The following is a 24813-nucleotide window of genomic DNA, read 5'->3' on the forward strand; positions in this document are numbered from 1 at the left end:
AGTATGGTAAATATATTTTGCGAAGTTACAATCATAATGACTTAATTGCATACGCTGATTGAAAATGTATATTGTTTAAACAATACATTTTATGCTAAAACGTGTACCTTCGGAACGAGCTCCCATCTCTACATTCGGCATATGGGAACAGGCGCTAATAACATCTTGGTATTGTTCGTCTGTTAAATGACTTAGAAAGGTGTCTCTTCTCTCTCCCTCTTCCATAGATATAAGTTCCGGGATACTCTGCAAGATATTACATGTGGTCAACACGATGCATGTCTATCAAAGTATTGGCAAAACAAACAAGTTTAGAAATGAAATATATGTAAAATGTAATCCATGTATTGTTAACAATCGCATTAAAATATCTGCATATGTGATTTTAATGGGTATGCATTCGAGCTAATTCAAATATTCCACACAGATGTTTACAGTAACCGCGTAAGGTATGGTGTGTTGGTCTACCATTTTTGTGCCTAGGCTCATGTGGGGCAGTTGTTGTATGGGACTGGTCTTAGACTGGAGAGCCTGGACGATAATCTGCAACAGCTTCATGCAGTTTTCTGCTGTGGCCAAACTCGGTATCTCTTCACGATCTTGAGCTAACATAATATTATGTGTTTTGCAGTTATATCTTTCCTAACTGTTCAGCGACTGTGGACAATAATGTTTAAGCGTATAAAAGATTTTGACAGGTCCTCTTAACGGTGTTCAAAATTTAAGCAAAGAATTATATTCGAAAGAACTAAAGGTACAAAATTCTGAAAGTATAATCCGTCAACAGCATACATTCACTGAAAGTGTGTAAACAAGGTTCACCAAAAAGCTCTGTTTTGAAATTCCGTGAAATAAAAAGTCTTATATTAAATGCATACTGATGCAAGATAACTTATTTGATACTGCTTATCAAAACGTGTCTCTGTCTAATATGTGTAATAAGATCTCAAAAATATGCAAATGTTTTATATATTTTCACACGAATAATGCAATAAAACATGATACTTCTGATAAAACATTCATAAAGTATATCGAAAGTCATCAAAAGTGTTACATATTAACGTTTTGATTGACCTTAAATGTTTATATAGCATTCCTACTTAATTAATACAATGCAATAAGATTACATATTTGTTAAATTTTAACACGAATACCAAGCAGTGAAAATCAATGGCTAGTTTAAGTCCAAAAATTTATTTACGCTTCAATGAGCTAGCTTCAAGAGCAATCGAAAGTTGCGACACAACATGGATCATCTCATTGACGAGCGTTTGACACCTCCTCAGTATGCGCATCTCACCTGCAAGTAATCCGATTCATGGCTCTGTTAACAAGGGGGGCATTCCAAATGTTGATTTAAATTATCGCATCATAGTAAATTTTGTTAGTTATCCCCACGCTTTTAAATGCGTGGGGATATTGTATTGATCTCCGTTGTCTGTCCGTCTGTTCTGGACACTATCTCCTCCAACACTATTAGGACTAGAACCTTGAAATTTACACACGTGGTAGCTATGAGCATATGTGCGACGGTGCACTATTTGGAATTTTGATCTGACACCTGGGTCAAAAGAATGGGGGTAAAATATTGTAAAATGAGGACATTTTCACTTATTTCATTAACAACATGCGACGCACATGCTACTAACTATTAGTTAGCACATATGATCATAGCTACCATGTGCATATGTTTTAGTGTTCTAGTGCTAATAGTGTAGGTGGAGATAGTGGCCGACCACGCCCACCCCAATTTTTTTTTAACATAACTTCATTTATTCACCAATTGACTTCAAATTAATACTGAGCATCTCTTAATCAACACGGTCTATCTCGACCATCCATGACCACATTACCCACCCCAGGGCCATTGATGAAAGTACAGGCAGCTTGGTGCCCGTCCTCTTTCAAATTTATCGAGAGGTCCAGGGGTACTTCTTCCCCGTTCCCCAAAATTTTTTTTCGTACCCAAAATTGTTCGTACCCATTTTTTTCGTACCCAATTTTTTTCGTACCCAAAATGTTCGTACACAATTTTTTTTTCGTACCCACAATTTTCGTACCCACATTCACAATTGTGGTGATGTAGATAAACTTACATTGATGCTTTTATATCCATCCTCTTCAAAAGCATCGTCACACTGTACCGTCAGTACTTTGAATCGATTTGTCATTGATTATCCACACGCTCCGAATTGGAGCGGGGGATTATGTGGTTATATCCGCCGTCTGTCCGTCCGTTCGTCCTAGCAACTATCTCCTCCTACACTATTAGCACTAGAACCTCGAAACTTAAACACATGGTTGCTATGAGTATATGTGCGACAGTGCACTATTTCGAATTTTGATCTGACCCCTGGGTCAAAAGTTATGGGAGTTGGGATGGTACCGGGTCAGAGATTTTCACCCATTTTTTTAGGTTATTTTACATTAACTTCTTCATTTCAACACGGATTTACTTTAAATTGATACTGAACATCTTTTATGACAATACGGTTAATCGCAACTATGCATGGCCCCATTACCAACCCTGGGGCGCCCCGCCCACATAGACCACGCCCACCCAAAATTTAGTTTTAACATAACTTGTTCATTTATTCACCAATTGACTTCAAATTAATACTGACCACCTCTTGTTACAACACGGTCTATCTCGACCATCCATGTCCACATTACCCACCCCAGGGCTCCGCCCACATAGACCACACCCACCCGAAACTGCCTTTTACTATAATTTCTTAATTTCTACACCGATTCACTTCTTATTGATACTGAACTCCTCTTATGAAAATACGGTCAATCTCAACTATGCATGGCCCCATTACCAACCCTGGGGCGCCTCGCCCATATAGACCACGCCCACCCAGAATTTTGTTTTATTATAACTTCTTCATTTATTCACCAATTGCCTTCAAATTAATACTGAACATTTCTTATGACAACACGGTCTATCTCGACCATCCATGTCCACATTACCCAAACCGGGGCCCCACCAACATAGGCCTTGCCCACCCAAAATTGCCTTTTAATATAACATCTATGCGGCGTGGGGATACGCGTCGGCCTCTGCTGTGCCATTGATGAAGGTAAAGGCAGCTTGGTGCCCGTCCTCTTTCAAATTTATCGAGAGGTCCAGGGGTACTTCTTCCCCGTTCCCCAAAATTTTTTTTCGTACCCAAAATTGTTCGTACCCATTTTTTTTCGTACCCATTTTTTTTCGTACCCAAAATGTTCGTACCCAATTTTTTTTTCGTACCCACAATTTTCGTACCCACATTCACAATTGTGGTGATGTAGATAAACTTACATTGATGCTTTTATATCCATCCTCTTCAAAAGCATCGTCACACTGTACTGTCAGTACTTTGAATCGATTTGTCATTGATTATCCCCACGCTCCGAATTGGAGCGGGGGATTATGTGGTTATATCCGCCGTCTGTCCGTCCGTTCGTCCTAGCAACTATCTCCTCCTACACTATTAGCACTAGAACCTCGAAACTTAAACACATGGTTGCTATGAGCATATGTGCGACAGTGCACTATTTCGAATTTTGATCTGACCCCTGGGTCAAAAGTTATGGGGGTTGGGATGGTACCGGGTCAGAGATTTTCACCCATTTTTTTTAGGTTATTTTACATTAACTTCTTCATTTCAACACGGATTTACTTTAAATTGATACTGAACATCTTTTATGACAATACGGTTAATCGCAACTATGCATGGCCCCATTACCAACCCTGGGGCGCCCCGCCCACATAGACCACGCCCACCCAAAATTTAGTTTTAACATAACTTGTTCATTTATTCACCAATTTACTTCAAATTAATACTGACCACCTCTTGTTACAACACGGTCTATCTCGACCATCCATGTCCACATTACCCACCCCAGGGCTCCGCCCACATAGACCACACCCACCCGAAACTGCCTTTTACTATAATTTCTTAATTTCTACACCGATTCACTTCTTATTGATACTGAACTCCTCTTATGAAAATACGGTCAATCTCAACTATGCATGGCCCCATTACCAACCCTGGGGCGCCTCGCCCATATAGACCACGCCCACCCAGAATTTTGTTTTATTATAACTTCTTCATTTATTCACCAATTGCCTTCAAATTAATACTGAACATTTCTTATGACAACACGGTCTATCTCGACCATCCATGTCCACATTACCCAAACCGGGGCCCCACCAACATAGGCCTTGCCCACCCAAAATTGCCTTTTAATATAACATCTATGCGGCGTGGGGATACGCGTCGGCCTCTGCTGTGCCATTGATGAAGGTAAAGGCAGCTTGGTGCCCGTCCTCTTTCAAATTTATCGAGAGGTCCAGGGGTACTTCTTCCCCGTTCCCCCAAATTTTTTTTCGTACCCAAAATTGTTCGTACCCATTTTTTTTCGTACCCAATATTTTTCGTACCCAAAATGTTCGTACCCAATTTTTTTTTCGTACCCACAATTTTCGTACCCACATACATCATTGTGGTGATGTAGATAAACTTACATTGATGCTTTTATATCCATCCTCTTCAAAAGCATCGTCACACTGTACTGTCAGTACTTTGAATCGATTTGTCATTGATTATCCCCACGCTCCGAATTGGAGCGGGGGATTATGTGGTTATCTCCGCCGTCTGTCCGTCCGTTCGTCCTAGCAACTATCTCCTCCTACACTATTAGCACTAGAACCTCGAAACTTAAACACATGGTTGCTATGAGCATATGTGCGACAGTGCACTATTTGGAATTTTGATCTTACCCCTGGGTCAAAAGTTATGGGGGTTGGGATGGTACCGGGTCAGAGATTTTCACACATTTTTTTAGGTTATTTTACATTAACTTCTTCATTTCAACACGGATTTACTTTAAATTGATACTGAAATCTTTTATGACAATACGGTCAATCGCAACTATGCATGGCCCCATTACCAACCCTGGGGCGCCCCGCCCACATAGACCACGCCCACCCAAAATTTAGTTTTAACATAACTTGTTCATTTATTCACCAATTGACTTCAAATTAATACTGACCATCTCTTGTTACAACACGGTCTATCTCGACCATCCATGTCCACATTACCCACCCCAGGGCCCCGCCCACATAGACCACACCCACCCAAAATTGCCTTTTAATATAACATCTATGCGGCGTGGGGATACGCGTCGGCCTCTGCTGTGCCACTTCTTGTTTAAATTGACGTTTTAAAGTGTGAAACCATAATGAATTGATATAGAGAATAATAGGTTAGTGTTGATTATAGATCAGGTTTATCATGCGAGGGTTAGAAAACAAAAAGCACGAGCCTTGGCGAGTGCTTTTTCGTTTTCGTGCCGAGCATGATAAACCTGATCTATAATCAACACTAATCTATTATTCTATGTATCCCTCTTTTTATTTTGTAAACCTTTTTGTTTAAACAAAATTAGTTTGACTGGATAATTTTGCTGGATTTATTACGTCATTTCGTCGAAATATTGACGTCATTTCCTGCCGTTGATTATAGATGATATTTAATAAACGGGGCTTTAATCAACCGAATTCTCTGTAAAAGTGGGATAAATAGAGAATAATAGGTTAGTGTTGATTATAGATCAGGTTTATCATGCGAGGCTTAGAAAACAAAAAGCACGAGCCTTGGCGAGTGCTTTTTCGTTTTCGTGCCGAGCATGATAAACCTGATCTATAATCAACACTGACCTATTATTCTATTTATCCCACTTTTTATTCAGTAAACTTTTTTTATTTAAACAAAATAAGTTTTCATGAGTGTTTGTCGTACTTTGATAATGACTGTAGTGTAACCAAGGCGAGTGTATTACTCCGCGTTCCAAAAATAACCGCTGATCAAATAATCTTTTTTTAAATCAGAATATCGTTCTGTAACAAAGTGTCGAGGGTTATTAATTGCAATTTTAATCATATTGAATTGCAAATCTTAAAGTTTTATGATATCAATATGACATTAAGTTGTTATATACAAGGAACTACATTTGTTTACAACGTAGCCTAACACCACACACAATTCACTTTCGATAACAAACCATCAAGTCGATCACGAGGTGCACAATATTTGCTTCTTTGTTATAATATTGGTTATTTCGTGACGAAATAACAAAGATTACTTGGATTAAAGCTAATTATATACATTTTGAATTTTGAAAGTGGCACCAAAGAATTGTGAGGCAAAGTTGTTCGAACTAGAGAAAGACATTTGCTGGTGAAGTGACTTGGTGGGGCGAACATCAACTTCAAGATCAACTTGTTCGACGGTAGACAGTGGTTGTCTAGGCTGCATTTCGGCCATAGTTTCGGTGCATGAAGGTGAACAAGAGGTATCTGTTGGATTGTTACATTTACTGGACTGAGCAAGAATGAACACTTGCTGCTGTTCAACAGATATGTTGGAATAATTGGTTATGGACTGGACATTTTTTGCCCTGTTATGGCCATGGTTTCAGTGGGTGGAATGTTTGCATTTCGAAGTTTTTTGACCAGGAATTTGCGAACTGAGTGGTTCGTTATTCTCTTGTGCTTGAGAAAGCCGGCGTCTTTTGCCATGGCCTTCAGCATCTGACCTAGCTTGTTGACACCCAATTGTTGACGCAAGAACCACTGGGATGCAGTGTCATTTGTGCGTATTGCCAGGTTGGAAAGATGCTTTGAAGAAAAATCAGATGGACACATATCTGAGTACAGCTTGTAAATTAACACAGGATTTCTTGGTCCAGACGATTGTTTTCTACGGTCAAAGGGGAGCAACTCGAACTGACTTCTTCAAAGGGGAGCTACAACAACAGAACCTATTTGCATAGTGTTAAATTTACCTAATACTAGAGGTTTTAATAAAAATAAATGACAAAAAAAACACGTTTTTTTGCTACTTTTCTTTGTTTTAAGGTCATTAAGATTGACAAACTTTTGAGTGTATTTATTATTGATGCACTTGGCAAATACAGGTGACGAGGTGCGTGGGAAAAAGTAGTCCCTGTTCGGCAGTTGATGACGTCATTTCGTGCCATTGATTATAGCCTTGCCGTTGATTATAGATGAAATTTAATCAACGGGGCTTTAATCAACCGATTTCGCTGTAAAAGTGGGATAAAAAACAATTCACGCTCGGTAAAAGAAATATCCAATATCTCGATTATCTTATGTTCAGCTATCATAAGTTCAAATGAAACTCCACAGATAATATCAGAAAAGAAATTATTGTTCACTCAGCTGTCTTTCATTATTAACAAGTGACAAGATGCCTTTACAATACAGGGCTATACAAACACGAACATTTTACTTATAGGATTGAACATAATTGATTCGTGTCATTGAATATTGACCAATACGAACACGAACATTTTACCTATAGGATTGAACATTCTTGATTCGTGTCATTGAATATTGACAATGGTTAGAGGCTAGAGTTGTATTGCATGTCAAATACTATTCGTTTGTATAGAAGAAAACTCATTCATGTACTAAACACATGCACCCTGTAAGGAAATCACCATTGATCTCGGCAGATTTTATCATTCAACTCATAAAACTAATTTTTATTCTAAAACAAATACGAGTAAACTTTTCGGTATCAACGTAAATTTGTTCGCTATGAAATTCAATTCAGTCAACAAATATATAATCTATAGAACTATATAAAGATTAATGTTATATAATTCTTAAATCATGTTCATTTGTTCATTAAATGATGTGAAAAAAACATGTAGACATCAAACTTTTACGTACTCGAAAATTCGAGTAAATGCTAAACAGAATAAGTCCTAATTCATTGCAAATAGAATTTTGAATTTTAGCGATTGCACGATCCATATGAAATGTTTGCTCACCAGGCAACAGCTCTCTGGTTCTGGATAAATGAACACGAATCACTTTCATTGGGCGTTGAATCGTTTGAGAACTGCCTGTGGCCTTTTTACAAAGAATACATAAACATAAATGACGCAATATACTGAGGAAAATGTATGGATATCTGGACAACTTCATTAAAAGTCGCACAACACTGCAATTTGGATACAAAATTATTTTCTTTAAAATGCACGTACGTTTACAACGTTAAGCTTTTGATAATGCAATCGGCATGTGATTTCAATCAAATGTTCATTGTATACACTTAAATGCTCTTTCAAAATGTCTTCTTAACTAGTAATTGTTCTTGAAACGGAAGTGCATATTATTTCTCAACAGTCAAAACTCATTTATGTAAGGTCGGTTAAATTTGTTAAATTGGATATTAAATTGTCGTTTACACCTGAAGCTATTTGTATGAATAAGTCTTGTTCGATTGCACATTGATCCCCAATCCTTTTGGCTGAATGGTTTAAATTACAAATGTGATATCGAACATACAATACAACCGATGAACTGTATATACCGACCGTGTTTTTTTTTTATTTAACAAAATAGTTAAACGTCTTTTGAATAAAAAGTATACACGTATGTCTGTTTATCATTTGATTTAAGACGACTATCTTGTGTTACGACGAACCATTCACGGCGTAAACAATTTGGTAGCCATATTACAATAATGATTGAATTATTATAAAGCATTTATTTCTACCGTCAGGCAACGGATCTTAGACCAATGGGTCCACGTTATCATTTATGTTTTCCAAGATTTTAATTGACAAGAGCATCTATGATTTAAATAATCAATTGCACAAAAAATCGCCATCACCCGGGTAACCCAAAGCAAATAAATCAAAACTCAATCTAAAAAAGGACTGTCCCTGACGCATCAGTACCCCACGATTCTGAAATTATTTGCTAACCTCTTAATAATATTAATAACTTTTATGAGATTATTCTATTACAAATATAAGACATTGTTTTCGCACCTATAAACAGTCAGTTTCGGGAAAGTCACCATCGCGAATTCTTTGGCTTCATTAACACTAGGTTTTTGTTATTATATTTTCCTTTTGCAACCCTCATACACATGGCTATGAACAATATTCACTTCAGCTGCGGAGTCTAACAATGCTTTAAAGGTTCGTCTGCAAAATTTTAAAAATACTGAGTTTTCATTGATTCTGGCCATAAATATAATAAATGAAGTTTTATTGTTTCTACTTTTATCTTCACGTTTGACTTCTAAAAAATGCGAAACATTTGACGGACGGGGGAGGGGCTTCGATAAACTGTGTTTCTCGTTATAACGACGTTCTACTTAAAACGACATACGAAGTCGTAATTACGAGATAGAAAGATGTAATTATGACATACCAAGTCGTTTTCCCTACCTACTAAGTCCATATAACGGCATTTGAAGTCGTAGATGCGACATGCTAAGTCGAAGGGATCAATGTGTGTAATATGTTGTGTGTGTGTGTGTGTGTGTGTGTGTGTGTGTGTGTGTGTGCGTGCGTGCGTGCGTGCGTGCGTGCGTGCGTGCGTGCGTGTGTGCGTGCGTGCGTGCGTGCGTGCGTGCGTGTGCGTGTGCGTGTGCGTGCGTGTGCGTGTGCGTGTGTGTGTGTGTGTTTGTTTGTGTGTTTGTGTTTGTGTGTGTGTGTGTGTTTGCTTTTCAACTAAACCTGATAACTGATGCCTCCTAAATATATCACAGATTTTGAACGATCATTAACATAAACATAGTTTTAAAACAGTGTAGATAAAAACAACAACATTACATCACTTTGCAATTATTAATGATATGACTGTTGAAGAAAACACGGGAAATTCCAAAAATGATGGAATATGTTATGACTGTATAGATTAACAAAAGTAAAGTTCATTAAGTAATACATTCCCTCACCAAAGACAGTCCAATTTTCTTCATTATTGTCTTCAGATATTTGGTGACAGAGTTTTCTTGGTACAACCAGGCGGGTTCAAGAAGATTTACTAGATCTAAAATGCATCCGTAAAATTTATGTTTCGCAATAAATTTATGTCAAATTAATTTTCAAATTGAAAAAAACAACGTATTACGTTACTTTATAATCGAATTTAATTGGTAATACTTTATTCGGCGCGGTATAATTAATGCTGGAAATAAAAGTTAAATCGGAATAAACAAAATGTACATAATGTACTAAAGAGCGCATGGGTTTCATTGCAAAACTTGAAAAAACGTAAGATACTCTTTCCCGAAATGGCTTTGCTTTAATCAAACCTGCCAAACTCATATATTTGTTCATTCTGAAGTAGAAAAGGAAGTAATTTCTTGTTTCGTTTTTCATATGTTTCTCGTTGAGCCACAATTTCCCCTGCAAAAATGTAAAGGATATAACAAACAATTTTAACATAGTAAATTTATCCTCATGAACTGTTTACCATAAAGATGATATTTGTTTTAAATTACATATATATCCATATTTTTGCTTGAATCTGGACTTCTCTGTCTTTGAAATGTACCATCCAATTCACGATTACATATTATTATTATTGCAATACATTTGAAGATTTGAGATTTCCTTCTCTGTTAAACTTTCAAATCCACAATAAAACAGAGTAAACAAACTCCTTACCACACAAACTATGATGATCAATATGACCACATAATACGATATAAGTTCATGGATCTGTAAGAGAAAATACAACTGACAGTTTTGAACACGTTTCGCACGTCCTTGTAACTGAAGTTAATCTTTATGTTTAGGTCAATGTTCGCTTGTTAGATATGAAGTTATAATGAAAATTTGTATTTACTAAAAATAACCAATCAATGTTGTAGTTCTTAAAAAGTATTGTATATAAGCTAAGACACGCGTATTGTCTGATTATTGTATATCTTTTTAATAAGAGGTCATTATTAGTAATTATGTGACTTTCTTATGTAAAACCCATTCAAGTTTTTTGTGCAAAAATGATATGCACTGAACCATATGTTCATGCTAACTAAAGTAGTATTGGAATTACTGATACCAAAATACCTCTCTGAAGCGATTTCGTGTGAATAATGAAGTGCTTTACGCATGCCTGTTGCCACTAGCTTAAGGGTTTTAAATTATGAATTTCAAAATATATTGAAACATTAAGACAGTTGATAAAGCACGCAACTATTGATTATACGAAATCACCGGTTTGAAGAATATGCAAATGTCATACCAGTCAACGTTCTTGGATATACGTTTTGGTGCCTTGTTTAAAATGTTCTTATGTGACACTGTCTGTTTGCAATTTTTGATATTAAAAATAATAACATGCTCTATTGTTACCTCATTTACAATTATATTCTAGGTCAGTTGTATTGTTACTTGCATATTTATCAAAATATTAAAGAGCAAACAATATATAAAAATTTAAATAGCATAACTTTTAGTTTTGCACTTTAATAGCGTATTGTGTTCACAATGTCAAACAAATCCATAATAATATATGTAAATAAATAATTATATATAATAATGCATGTCCATTAACAAGTATATATTAATTTATATTTGTTTGTTAACTAAGTATATCAATGAGGTAACAACATGTAATAAATAATTAACATTATTTCTAAATATGTAGTGCATGGTTGTGCTTTATGTAAAACTAGTTTCCCAATATCAGTTTATTTATTTAAACCTTTTTAACATGTTAATTTTCGATTTAGTGGATTGAATGGAATCATCGTAATCAATATGTTACTCTCGTTCTGGCTGCTAATTTACTTATTGGTTAAGTAAATAATATAAAAATACACTGCTTTAAACATGATCAACCCTTTACATTTCAGCTGTTAACACAGCCTTAACTTGAGCACAAATTATGTTTTAATACGTTATTTCTGCGAAAAGCGTTTACTTTTACTACTTCTGTATATTCACTTGAAATATCTTTTATGGAACCTTAATATCCGGCTGACCAAAATGACGTTTTTCAAGTACACATGTTTGTATAATTATTTTGCTTTTTCATGTATTGTTTCTCATCTCATTGTCTTGTTCGACTGTACAAAGATGTATATCTGTGAAACCTTTAGCAACAGGCTTGATTGCCTGTATGTTTTAGATCGCATTCTCCGTCACATTTACACAACTATTTTTGTAACTATTTACAATTTTACACAATTGGTAACGTTCTTACGCAGTGGAGGCAGGTAATCAGTGTATATTCTTGCAAGATTAGGGAAGTTCACATACATCAAATAGTTCGTACTTCCGTATGAAATCTAAATGCTTTATAATGTTTTAATGCTATTCGTGTTGCATGCCAATGATGCCATGCACGTGCTTCAAGACATAAGGCTTATTGTACATTTATGGAACTTTTTCTACGTATTTGCAAGCAGTATTTAATTTACTCTACAAGTACACGTGTCTCCGGAAATAACATGCCTCTTACCTATAGTCATTAGAAGTCAATTTGTTTTTACGAAACAAAGCGCTTTGAAAGCACTTTCGTTGAGTGTCAGAAATAAGACACGTAAATAAATGTTCCGATCTCAAACCAGAGTCTTGAAGAAGTCAAGATCCATATAACAGAAGATTCGCTTAAGGAAAACGAAATACAATGAAGAAAAATGCCCGATTAGATCGGAAAAGTTCTACTTGCCTATAGTTGTAATTCCACAGTCTCTGCGGGACAAATAAATTAAAATACTTAATACATTGCAAATGGGAATTGAAGGCTACATAAGAAGAGCGCGTAACGAGCGCGGGATCATATATTTTGACCGGAAATTGCAACTGTATCATAAATATAATTTCCTGTATTTTGAATCGAGCTACATGAACAGAAACAGTAACTGCAAAGAAATTTAAAAAAAAAACAACTGAATTTTTAACAAGTCCAGTGGGGTAGCGGGGCAAAATGCGTCATAACTCTTATTAAAAAAAAACAAAATATTTAAAAGAAAGAAGATCCTTTAACGCTCATCTAAGAAACTAGAGTTCTAAGGTTTGATACTCGCGACCCCTGGTTAAAGGCAACATTTTGCAGCAGGGGCATTAGTTTATATGAAGGCGTTGGAATTGACAGCCACGTCCTTTGCCGATATTTTTTTACCTTGAAATGTCGCCCTTAATTTTTAGCAAACTTGATTGACTCACAACTTCTCGTCATCTTATAAATGAAATTAACTGTTAATGAAATACCTTCCAAGGGTATAGGAGAAATAAAGCATAACACACACAATGAAGGCTAAACTATTGACTTTCAAGTGTAACTTTGAACTTCAGCCGAGGTGACTTACTCATGCCTTCTGCGTAAATAAAGACTCAAATATCTTGAAGTATTACCATTCATAACTTACTTATGCCTTCCGCTCATTGTATCAACGATCTAAACACATTCAATGTTTACATGAGACATCGCACGGACAATAAAATAGAGGCCTTAACTTTTGACCTTGATGTATAACATTGCCCATGAGCCGGGGTGACTGGCTCTAGTCTTTTGCAAATCGTCCTTATAACTTTAATAGTGTGGCCAAGTTTGTTAAAAATTCATTAAATGGTGTAGGGGATTCGGAACAGACTCGGACACGCAGGCTAATACTTTTTTACCCTTTATTAGGATCTTGACTTATAGCGCGACTGAGTAATGCCCTCTGCACATTATTGAAAAAGCAACTATAAATTTCAGGCAGGTTTTATGAAATGATACTAGTATATGAGGTATGGACTTAAACGAAAAGAGAAGTCCAATCTTTTAAACTTAAAATATGAACCTTACCTTTAGCCGACGCGAATGAATCTTGCCTTTGTTGCAATGACCTTATCGGTATGACAAATTTTGAATAAATCATTCAAAGGGTATGATATATGGACACTATCTTATCATAGTGTGACCTTTACATTGAGCTGGCGTGAATATTTTATGCCTTCTTCCAATGGCTTAATAAAATTAACATTTATCAATGTTCTTCAGAGGGTACTAGTCGGTTCAAACTTTTTATTTTTTAGTATGACATCGTCTCAATAATCTCAATATTTTAAGCAATTTTCATGAATACCCCTAAAGGGGTATAAGAACTCATTTAGTCGACAAGACTGAAAACAGTTTTCTGCCAATCTTTTCAACGCCCTGAACCTTTTAAAAGAAAGTTATAAATGAAAAATGAAAATCCGTCAAGTGTATAAGAGATATGGAGCGAGCACAAAAGCGTTACGGACAGACTGTAGGACAGTCCGACTGACGGACGGATAGACGAAAAGAGGGCGTCCAAATAATCTCCCACCTGCTTAGCGGCGGTGTAGGACTTGTTTACGATGTTACCTACCAAGATTGACACCTATGTGTCTGGTCTCATTATAGAATATGGTTAGAGTTATTTATTTTGCTAGATAGGTCAATGCTAGTCGTTTTACTTATTGGGCGTGGTCATATTTGACCAAGTTTACATGGTTGTGGACAACTATATGATTTGACATAGTACATTAACTCATCTCTTAGCCGCGTGATTTAAGAGAAAAAAATACGTTTAATTAATACAATGTATTTTTGTTCTGCAAACCTACAAATCGAGTAAAGTTGCATGCACGTCTGCCCAACGGTTCCGTTTGCAGAAGATGAACATAATACAAACATGCGAAGGCGTACAACGGACATAACTGTATACCAGTACTTAATTTCATTGCTGAGTACCTTGCGGTTTTAGAGGATTTTTTCAAAAGTTACATGCTATATACAAACACGCCTATATAAAACCTTTACACAAAAATGCATCAATGGCATTTTGTTCAAACAAACTTAGTAACGGACTACTATACGACCATGCATATCAAGTATTACATCTGTTTGCCCTGTTCATGTAGAAAGAATTTTTTTATTTATTTTCCTAATTCTAAATGTAAAAAAAGACCCCTCGTTCATCGCCTTGTATCACTAGAGGGGGATACTTTGATTACACATATGTAGTGGATTACCTTTTTATATTACATATTAAATTTCAGAGCTCGACACCTTGTTGTTTCAGAGAAGATTTTAAACTTTATTTTGCTAAATGTTCATTTGAAAAAAGTTACCATTTAGACGTGGTCAGTGTTTACCACATGGACATAATTTGTACAAACTTTGCAGATGACCTGCACATGACGCTACATACCTATTGTAGAGCATGATCTGTACGGTTTTAGACAAGAACATTGCTAAAAGTTTTCTCTACATACATCAATTTAAAACTGGTGACCCCGGGTTGAGGCCACTGTATAGCCCAGGGACCTAATTTGGACAAACGTAAGTTGGCCTTTAGATGATGCTATATACCAATAATGAAAGTCTAAGGCTTCCCGATTAAAGACAATACATTTTATTTCATATAATGTCTATATATATCTGATGATCCTTGTCACAACGTCAGTTTTTGAACAAATTGTATGGAGGACCTTTGATGGAACATACACATTCGAAAGCAATTGAGTTTGCGATTTTATACATTGGTATTTTTCAAGCAGTTTCTCGACATGAGTCAATTTTAAACTGGTGACCCCTAATTTGAAGCCAGTTTTGACCACGAGCAAAATGTGAAAGGACTTTATAGAGAACCACAATATAGATATTACACGGTTGGTGTCGGGGTGGAGGAGGTCTATCCTTTGCGAGCACATACCTTTTATTCTTTTTATCCATTTTCTAAAAAATATTTTGAACGCACTTACTGTAAAAGATCATTCAAATTTAAGTTTAACCACGAATTGGTAACGTAATTTCGCAGGCATTTATGCACACTGCCCGCAAATAAAGTCCTCAAATTCTTCCATCTATGTCTAGTAATTGTTATCTTAAATCGATACTTTTAACACACAAAAACATCATAGTTTACGGTTAACGTCTTTAGTTCAGTTTCTGTATAATAATTATTCTTTAAATCACATTTAATTCACGTTTGACCCCATGTAATTTTAACATAATGTAATGCCCCAGTTTATGCAAGTAAACAGCTTTACTTCGATCATTATAATGACTAACATTTTCGCAGTTTAATGTTTAAGCCATTCCTATGTATTTGACTTATTTCTGCTACGCTATGTTAAGATATTATTTCAATCAATAGTCATCTGTGTAATTTCATTATGACATCGTTATATCCTGGACAAGTTTAATACAGAGAATATGTCTGCATTTATTTCAGCCATTTTTTATAAACGGGAAGTAGAACTTTTAACATTGTAATAGCAAATTAAAGTAGAGTCTGACTACAGTATTTTGAGAGTTCAATTATCTGAAACTATTGCTGTATTATTTAGTATTACATTTAAAGGTAACAGTCGTAGTTGATATGACGTATTGTATTGATTTGTTATAAACATTACCAAAGTTAAAATCATGTTTCATTTACAGCATTCAATACATACAGCTAAAATTAAATTTGACGCTATGTTCGTTCTTTGGTAAGTGCGCTTTAGCGTTAAAATTGCATGCGATCGTTCGTGCGCTTTTGGAGACTATAAAATGAACGGAAAGTTTATTGTTATTAAAATACATTGATAATTGATGAATTTGTTGATTTATTTTAGGTTTTGTGATTTCTTTTTATAATAAATTATTGGAAACAAAATGAATTGTAAGCATGTTTTAAATATTGAGTTCTGTTTTGCGAAGTAATTAATTATAGGAGTTTATATTAATGTTATTGTTTATTTTATTCAATGAGAACTAAGGAAAAGATCACAGCTACCGCTTTGATCGTGACAATTTATAAACGTGTACATGTCTTTTATCTTATCACTGGATTATTCCTTTGCTTGAACCAACAAAAGCACATTACTTAAGAAAGATTGAGACAAAACAAAACAATCATTCAAAAAAAAACACTCAGACATAGAAACCAGGTGAAACAAAAAGTAAAGATTTTAATGCAAACTATACTGTGTCACAACAATCTCTATATCAGACAGAAAAATATGCATACCGTATCAATCTGAAGAATCATGAAAACATCATAGTAGATTATTACGTGAGGTTTATATACAGGAAGGCAGAGCGATGACCAGCCTATCAAACACATCAAGCGGCTGAAATAAAAGCACACGTATTGGTTAAATTTACTGTCATAACTATTTTGTGAGTGATAGCATAGTATTTATAAGCAGTAACAAGACATTAATCGTTCCTGAATTACACTAACATGTTATATTAATGTTTATCTTATTCACTTACAATTTATGTGATGAACGAAAACATGTATATGCTATAATGCGAGTAGTTTTAATACGTGTTTCAGTTGTGTAATATTAATTCGCAGTAAATAAAAGGCATTGATTTAGTAGAGATTAAGTTTTAAGTTGATTTTTTTTATTAAAAACAAAGAGAATAACATATATACACATACAACATAATTTTCATTGAAGTACTCGAATACATATAACTTACAGGACTCGACGAGAACATGACTTCCACTGATTGCGGCTTGTATTGGAATGCCTTTTGGTTTTGCAAGGTCGACACTGACAATATTTTTTCTTCACTAAAAATATACAAGAGTAAACTGTATTTATATGCGGATATAAATATCATATTAATTTTAAAAATACACAAGTTAAAAAAGGTATAAGTTAATCAAATTGAATATTGGTAAATTCTTAAAATAATCGCATTTCAAAATTCCTAGATGCACGATGGCGTGTGCCAAATTACTTTTATGAACAAAATGGTAGAAACAAACAACACAACGTAATTCATTTTCATGGGAACTATATGTAATTTGATCTTATTTGCATGTTTTAATATCAGAAGATTTATATTCGTGAAAGTTCATCTGTTATTCTTATGCACCTTAAAGAAACCATCAAAAAGCACAACATGCAGTTTAAGCTACGTTTTTTATACTGTAAACTTTTTATTTAGTTGTGCCAATATTTGCGTTTCAAACTGCAGTAATATGAACAACATGCATTTATTTGTTATTTTTAATCTAGACTTCTAGTAGGGGATTTTGTTGGTTACATGAGATAAGAGACGTGCGCGTACCACTTGTGACAGTATTCTTGTCAAACAAAACATTTGTATTTATAATTGAAACATTTAAACGATGGAGTTTCGATACGTATTCACACTCTTTGCATGTTGTGCTCTTACAATAGTATAAATTATTTATTGTTTAACAACACTTTTGAAATCAGATACATTAAAAAAAATGTTACAAGGCCTTGTCGATATTGCTTCCAATACAGGAGTCCTCAAACGCTTTCGTCAAACCCCTATACAAAAATTGCATGACCCACATTTTTTCCGTTATCTATACTCTTGAAAGAACTACAATACATTCACTTCCCATTTAACCCAGCAATATTAAGATCATTGTTTGTTTAACATTCACCAGATGATTTACCTCATGTATATTAAATGTCACATTACCAATCATGTGTAAACGAATTATATCTTATATAAAAAAAATTAAAGTAGGTGTAATTGATTTTTCTTCAATGCCACATGTATATTGAATTCTGCTGAAATAAACGGTCATGAACAATCGTCTCATAACTTGTAACCTTTAATATGAATATCCAGTTTCATCATCACATTACATGTACTAGTGTATACTTGGGCTATTAAAATGATAATATCTTATTTCGAGTAAGAACGTCTACGTGTAACTCCCGAGCAATCAATTCTACTATAACTGGGAGGCGATTATTGTAAGTAAGTATTATTGAGTTTTATTCGGTTTTATTAATCTGGCTTTAGACCTCTAGTGAAAACCGAAAGATTTTTCGTATTTGCCACATAGTCCTTTGTAAATACATGTATACCAAGAATCCTAAGGTCTTTCTAAGAAAACGCAGGACTCAGCAGATACTTGAAAGCTTGGATCATAGTAGGGGAATGAAAGACACATATGGATCAAACCTATAGCTGAATGTGTATTCCAAGTATCATAATAATATATTATTTGATATATTTTATTATTTTTGAGTTGTTGTAAATTTAAACGTTTATTCTAATTTTAACGATCGGGTCTTTAACCTTTATACATGTTATGCATGGGGTATGTATGTACCTCAAAGTCTCTTCATTAGTATACAACGTTTCATCTAAGTATTTTCAGTACGTTAATTATGAGATATCGAAGAAACATTTATTGCAGACGAACGGACATACATGACAAACATAGGATAAAACTTTACTCGCCTAAGGTGAACTCGGTATGTTACTCATGACCGACATATACGCAAAATTTATTCCAACGATAAGGCACACTGCCTAATTGCAATTAATATTCCGCACACAAAAAAATTGCAATATGTCTGTCAATCATTCGCAAGCTTATTTAATAACAAGGCGTTTATGGTTTTTACATGAGTTGTTAACAGCAAATCGATGCTATCACAATAATTAATGTATCTGGTCAACGCTCTAGATATCTTTCGTCCAAAAGTTATTATTTAAACAATTGTCATGCTTAACAATTTGTATGGTCTAATTGTTATTTTATGTTCATGTGTTTATTAACGTTTGGCAATTTCAAACCGAATCGTGCCCTGTGTAACACTAACTTGAATTATTTCCGTATATTTCATATAAATTGTATAGGGCCAATGCGGCGATTAGTAAAGACACTCTGAACGTTGCTTTTTTATTAATATTTAGGCCATTGTAAGTCATATTAAAATATTTTGTCAACAATAGACTTAAAACAATACATAGGAGGATCATATTTACACTTTGCAACATGTTTCGAAATAGATACGGTTTGACGTAGTCATTAAAAGTTACCATTGATAAAGTCATTTTGATAGCAATGTCAATATATTTATTCACAGAGGTTTGTGCATAAGTGTCTTGGGTGGACTATCTATATATCCGTATGGTTTTAAAGTGCGAAAAGTAACTAAAATTTTGTGTATAAAGTTCAGATAGCAATTAAGTAGGAAGTCAGTTCTGAGTTTATCTGTTACAGTAACGGGGCCATTCGCATGGAGGTTCCGTCCGTATCGTGAGTTTGCCGTGTAAAATGTTTCAACAATTGAATGAGTCTTAGTTGTAAATAAATGTGCTGCATGTGCGTTTTACAATAAATTACGCGATACAGTTTTCGTCTGAAACCTTCTTCAAAGTGTGTATTATATAGTTGATGAGATAAATATTCAAACGGCTAATAGCTGACATATTGAAGCGAAATATCAAATACATATACATACAGTTACTGTAAATAAAACACATAACAGCATATTATGCAAACACTTCATAATGATGGGTTATTTTCAGTATATAAGTATTATTGCTGGATAGTCGTTGGAATATTGTGTACCGTTAAGTCCCCGATTTTTAAAGATTTTGAAATAAAAAAGGTTTTTAATGTACATATTTGGAAAATCAAAGTCAAAGTATCAAAGTCCAACTTCAGCACATAATAGTATCTGGTTATGCAGAATTTTACTATCAAATCAAGTTCAACTTTTAAAAATTAACTTGTCTCCAACTTTAACAACGGTAAATTTAATAAACGGTTTAACGTTTGAACAAATGCAATTAAATAATAAAACCACTGTTTAAGAAAGACAATAGGTCCGAGGTTTCTAATTATAGACCGGTTAGTATTTTGTCCATTGTTTCAAAAATATTAGAGAGAGCTGTATACAACCAGTTGGAATCCTTTTTAGTGAAGAACGGTCTGTTCTATGAGTATCAGAGTGGATTCAGGGGGAATCACTCCACTGACTCCTGTCTTATTCACCTGTCTGATCATATACGTGGACAAACCTCTAATGGCTTGTTTACTGGTATGATTATGTTAGATCTACAGAAGGCATTCGACACTGTAGATCATGACATTCTGTGTCGGAAGCTTCGTGCGATGGGAGTGGAGTCTGTGGAGTGGTTTCGCTCGTACCTAGCTGATAGGACGCAGTCTGTACATGTTAATGCCGCTAAATCGGATTTCAAATCAGTAGTGTGTGGTGTTCCCCAAGGGAGTATACTGGGTCCTCTTTTGTTCTTGACCTACGTTAATGATATGAAAACAAGTATATCATCCAACTGTAAATTAATACTCTATGCTGATGACAGTGCTATTTTGTATTCACATAAAGATCCAAGTACCATCAGTCAAGTTTTAGGCAAAGAACTCGAGTCCTGTAGTAAATGGTTAATTGACAATAAGCTATCCCTCCATCTAGGCAAAACAGAATGTATTCTTTTTGGTTCGAAACGTAAACTCACCAAGGTGGACAATTTTCATATACAATGTAATGATCATGTTATAAAATCTCAGACGTATGTAAAATATCTTGGTTCTATTCTAGATGCTGATTTGTCCGGTACTTCTATTGTAAATAATATCGTCAAGAAGGTTAACTCTAGACTTAAATTTTTATATAGACAACGTGATTTTTTAAATAAAAGTCTTAGAAAAAGCTTATGTAATTCTTTAATACAATGTCATTTAGATTATGTATCCTCTTCGTGGTATTGTGGACTCACGAAACAGCTTAAGCACAAGTTACAAATAGTCCAAAATAAAATGGTTCGTTTTATTAACAATTCCCATTGTAGGACATCACTTGTTGTATCGCATTTTGAAGAACTTGGTTTATTGAACGTTGAACAAAGATGCAAGCAACTTCGGCTTAACCACATCCATAAGATTTTCTACAATAAATGTCCAAGCTATATGAAAGACAATTTTGTCAAATGTACAGATGTCCATCAGTATGGGAATAGATCCCGATTTAATTTTTATGTACCTCAAGTTGATGGCTTTACTAGTTCTTCATTTTACTACAATGGTATTACGGATTGGAATGCATTACCCGATAATATAAAGTCCATCGAATCGAAATTTACTTTTAAGAAACTTGTTAAGACACATCTATTAAATGATATGAAGGTAGACGAGAATTCCATGTATTTTTACTTTTAGATTTGTTTTATTTTTATGTAATTCATTATTTTTATGTTTTTTATTCGTGTCAGTGTATTATCATGTCAACTTTTGAAAGATTCACTTAATTCGTAGAAGAAATCATGTGTAGGATCATGTCGATTATATATTAAGAACTGAAAAAACAATATATTTATAGTCACGTATAAGATCTGTTCGACTAAATCCAGGGACCCCGTTGGAAATAAGCTTTTTCATGTTTACGGGTTATCCTGTGTATACATCATGTCGTAATCTTATTTGGATCTGTGATAAATGGCACCATTCATGTAATGCATGTTTCTGAATATGATAATAATGCAATCTATACGTTACTTATTGCCTTGATTGCATTGAATTGTAAATTGCTTGACATGTATGCACAAATAAAACAAACAAACAAATAAACGAGACTTTTTTTGGTTTAATCGATATTTAATTGTAATTCTATGAGCAATGGGAGTAGAAGGCACAAAATGAGATATGTGCTGCGCATATTTATTATATTATATATTATTTGAAGAAAATAAATTATTTAGGCATTTATCCATATAATTTTCCAACGTTCAGAACATAATTTATCCATATATTATTCCAACGTTCAAAACATAATTTATGTATAAAGTATATGTATAATATAATGAGCTGGGAGGGAGGGCGGCATTTAATGCCTCCTAAACTCCCATTGCTCATAGAATTACAAACAAACATCGACTAAACCAAGGTAAGTCTCGTTAAATTATTTAATTCTATCCCGCAACTGGTTTAGTCGTCATTAAATGAGACTTCAAAGCACAATGAACAAATAATTGCACACAACAAACCCAACTCAGCTAATAATAAATAAATATTTTACCTTTTTTCACAAAAATGCTTCCATGAATTTATTCTCACTTTTGATAGGTTTGTTGTAGTATTTAGCAAAAGTGCTCTCTCTGGACCATCCCGCAGTTTTAAGAATGTCCTGTATTGGTACCGACATGGCTTTAGCTTTAGACGTTGAAGCGGCTCTCAAACTGTGAGCTCTGAATATCTTGGTATGAACACCAGAACGTAACAAAAGCACTTTAACCCATCTGCTTATAGTATCACGAGTGACGGATTTATATGGTTTCACATAACTTAAGAGTAAACTATCGTTATCATCTTGCCTAGATGATTAAGTCCTCCTTTAGTATTCTTTAAACACTGTAACTATACAAAGTCTCCTGACAGGAGGGCAGATTTAACTTCAATACAAGAATAATCAAAGCCAAGTCGATTCTGCTTCAATAAACTATTTAACTTTAACAAATAACCAAAACTCGTCTTCTTTGACATCTTATAACTAAGAACATATAATGTAAGTAGTCTGGCTGGGTTCGTAAGTCCTAACAAAACTGTAAGCTTTAAAGGTCAATCTTTCAATGAAATGGTATATACAGGTTACAATTTTCGCAAATATGTCTACACTAGATCCACATTCCATGTTTTCGTATATCGAGCAATTGGAGTACGAAGGTTAAAAACACCTTTCATTAAACACACTACTGAAGGATCCAGCATCAAAATGTTCTAACCTTATTTCTAATGAAAACAATGCTCCACGTGCTGTATTGAATGCACTATAACCAAGACCGTTGTTATACTGCTCTGTCAAAAATTCAATGACAGTTTTCACAGAAACTGAAAATCGACTAATTTGTTGTCTATCACAATATTAAAACGAAATATAGCATTTATATTCACGCTTTGTTGAATTTCTCCATGATGACATGATAATGTTGGTTGCTGCTCTAGAAAATCCTTGTTTTCTGTATAAACTCCGGACACCCTGCATCCCATCAGGACTACATTTCGACGAAGTGGTTGCTCTTTTATCTGATGTGGCAGATACAGAATGTTCTTTCTTGGCAGAATAACTGGTTTTCTTGTTAGCATTTTCATGAGAATTGGAAACCATATCTGTGTTGTCCACACTGGTGCGATGACTATTGCTCGAGCTTGGTCTTGTCTGATCTTGCAAACACAGCGATTTAACAAACTTAAAAGTGGGAAAATGTAACAACAATCAACATATCCCAATCCAATGTAAAAGCGTCAATAGGTATTGCACCTGGATCTGCTTGCCAGGCACAATAACTCTTCATTACGCGTAGAAGCAAAAAAAATATATCGATGGACTACCATACATAGAGTAAACAGAATCAAACACTTGATCACACAAGAACCATTCAGTTCGATCATTAAAAATTCTGGAAGGTTCATCAGCTGCATTCTGTTTTCCAGGAATATTGGAACAGGAAAACCAAATGTTATGTTGTATACAATACAACCAAATATCTCTGCTGATTTGATCACAAGCAACTGATCGCATACGACCCATGTTAGTCACATAGCACACTGCTGTTGAGCTGGCTGTTAAAACTTTTATATGCTTATTCTCTAGTCTTGAACGGCAAGACTGCAATGCAAACAAAATTGCATATAATTCCAATTTATTAATGTGTCTCAAACGCTCCATGGTTGTCCATCTACCACCTGATTTTGCCTCCTCACAGACAAATCCCCAACCGATTAAACTTGCGTCTGTTACAATGATTAAACTGGGATTACCTCTATCCAAAAGCCTTTTTTGTTCATGAATATTTTTAAACCACCATTTTAATTCTTTTTCATAGCCAGGAAAGTATTCATTTTTTTCATCAAAATTTATTTTTGACCGTTTCAATGCCTTGGTCTTAGAACGTTCTAATTCTCTATAATGCAGTTTGGCATAATCTATAGCCAAAACACTAAAAGCAATGAGGGCTAGAACATGTGCGATGTGTCTGATATCCGACATGCTTTTATTAAAACATGCTTTTATTAAACAATTTTTCACATTCCTTTGCAAGCCTATCCTTTTTATCCTCTGTCAAATATATAATCATATTTTCCGAATCAATAATATTGCCAAGATAACAAATCTTTCTTGTAGGAATCATTACAGATTTTTCTATATTGAGCACGAATCCCAATTTTTGCATTAACGACGATGTAGCTTGTAATGTATCAGAACATTCTTGCTCTGTATTACCACATA

At 34.7% G+C, this 24813-nt stretch overlaps 1 protein-coding gene across 1 annotated transcript in view; it reads right to left on the reverse strand.

The window, feature by feature from the left end:
* Nucleotides 1-17350, reverse strand: part of LOC127876289 (translocation protein SEC63 homolog) — a 34445-nt gene extending 17095 nt beyond the window's left edge. Inside the window, exons 1-9 of the mRNA XM_052421416.1 lie at nucleotides 17261-17350; nucleotides 16800-16902; nucleotides 10489-10542; nucleotides 10134-10227; nucleotides 9774-9868; nucleotides 7849-7930; nucleotides 1202-1300; nucleotides 469-605; nucleotides 108-246 (exon numbers count right to left, since the gene is read on the reverse strand). Of these exons, the coding sequence (XP_052277376.1) occupies nucleotides 108-246; nucleotides 469-605; nucleotides 1202-1300; nucleotides 7849-7930; nucleotides 9774-9868; nucleotides 10134-10227; nucleotides 10489-10542; nucleotides 16800-16895 (796 nt within the window). The 5' untranslated portion in view covers nucleotides 16896-16902; nucleotides 17261-17350. The remainder of the gene's footprint in view (nucleotides 1-107; nucleotides 247-468; nucleotides 606-1201; nucleotides 1301-7848; nucleotides 7931-9773; nucleotides 9869-10133; nucleotides 10228-10488; nucleotides 10543-16799; nucleotides 16903-17260) is intronic.
* Nucleotides 17351-24813: the final 7463 nt, after the last annotated feature.

Source organism: Dreissena polymorpha, chromosome 4 (genome assembly GCF_020536995.1).
Source record: "Dreissena polymorpha isolate Duluth1 chromosome 4, UMN_Dpol_1.0, whole genome shotgun sequence".
NCBI classification, from domain to species: Eukaryota; Metazoa; Mollusca; class Bivalvia; order Myida; family Dreissenidae; genus Dreissena; species Dreissena polymorpha.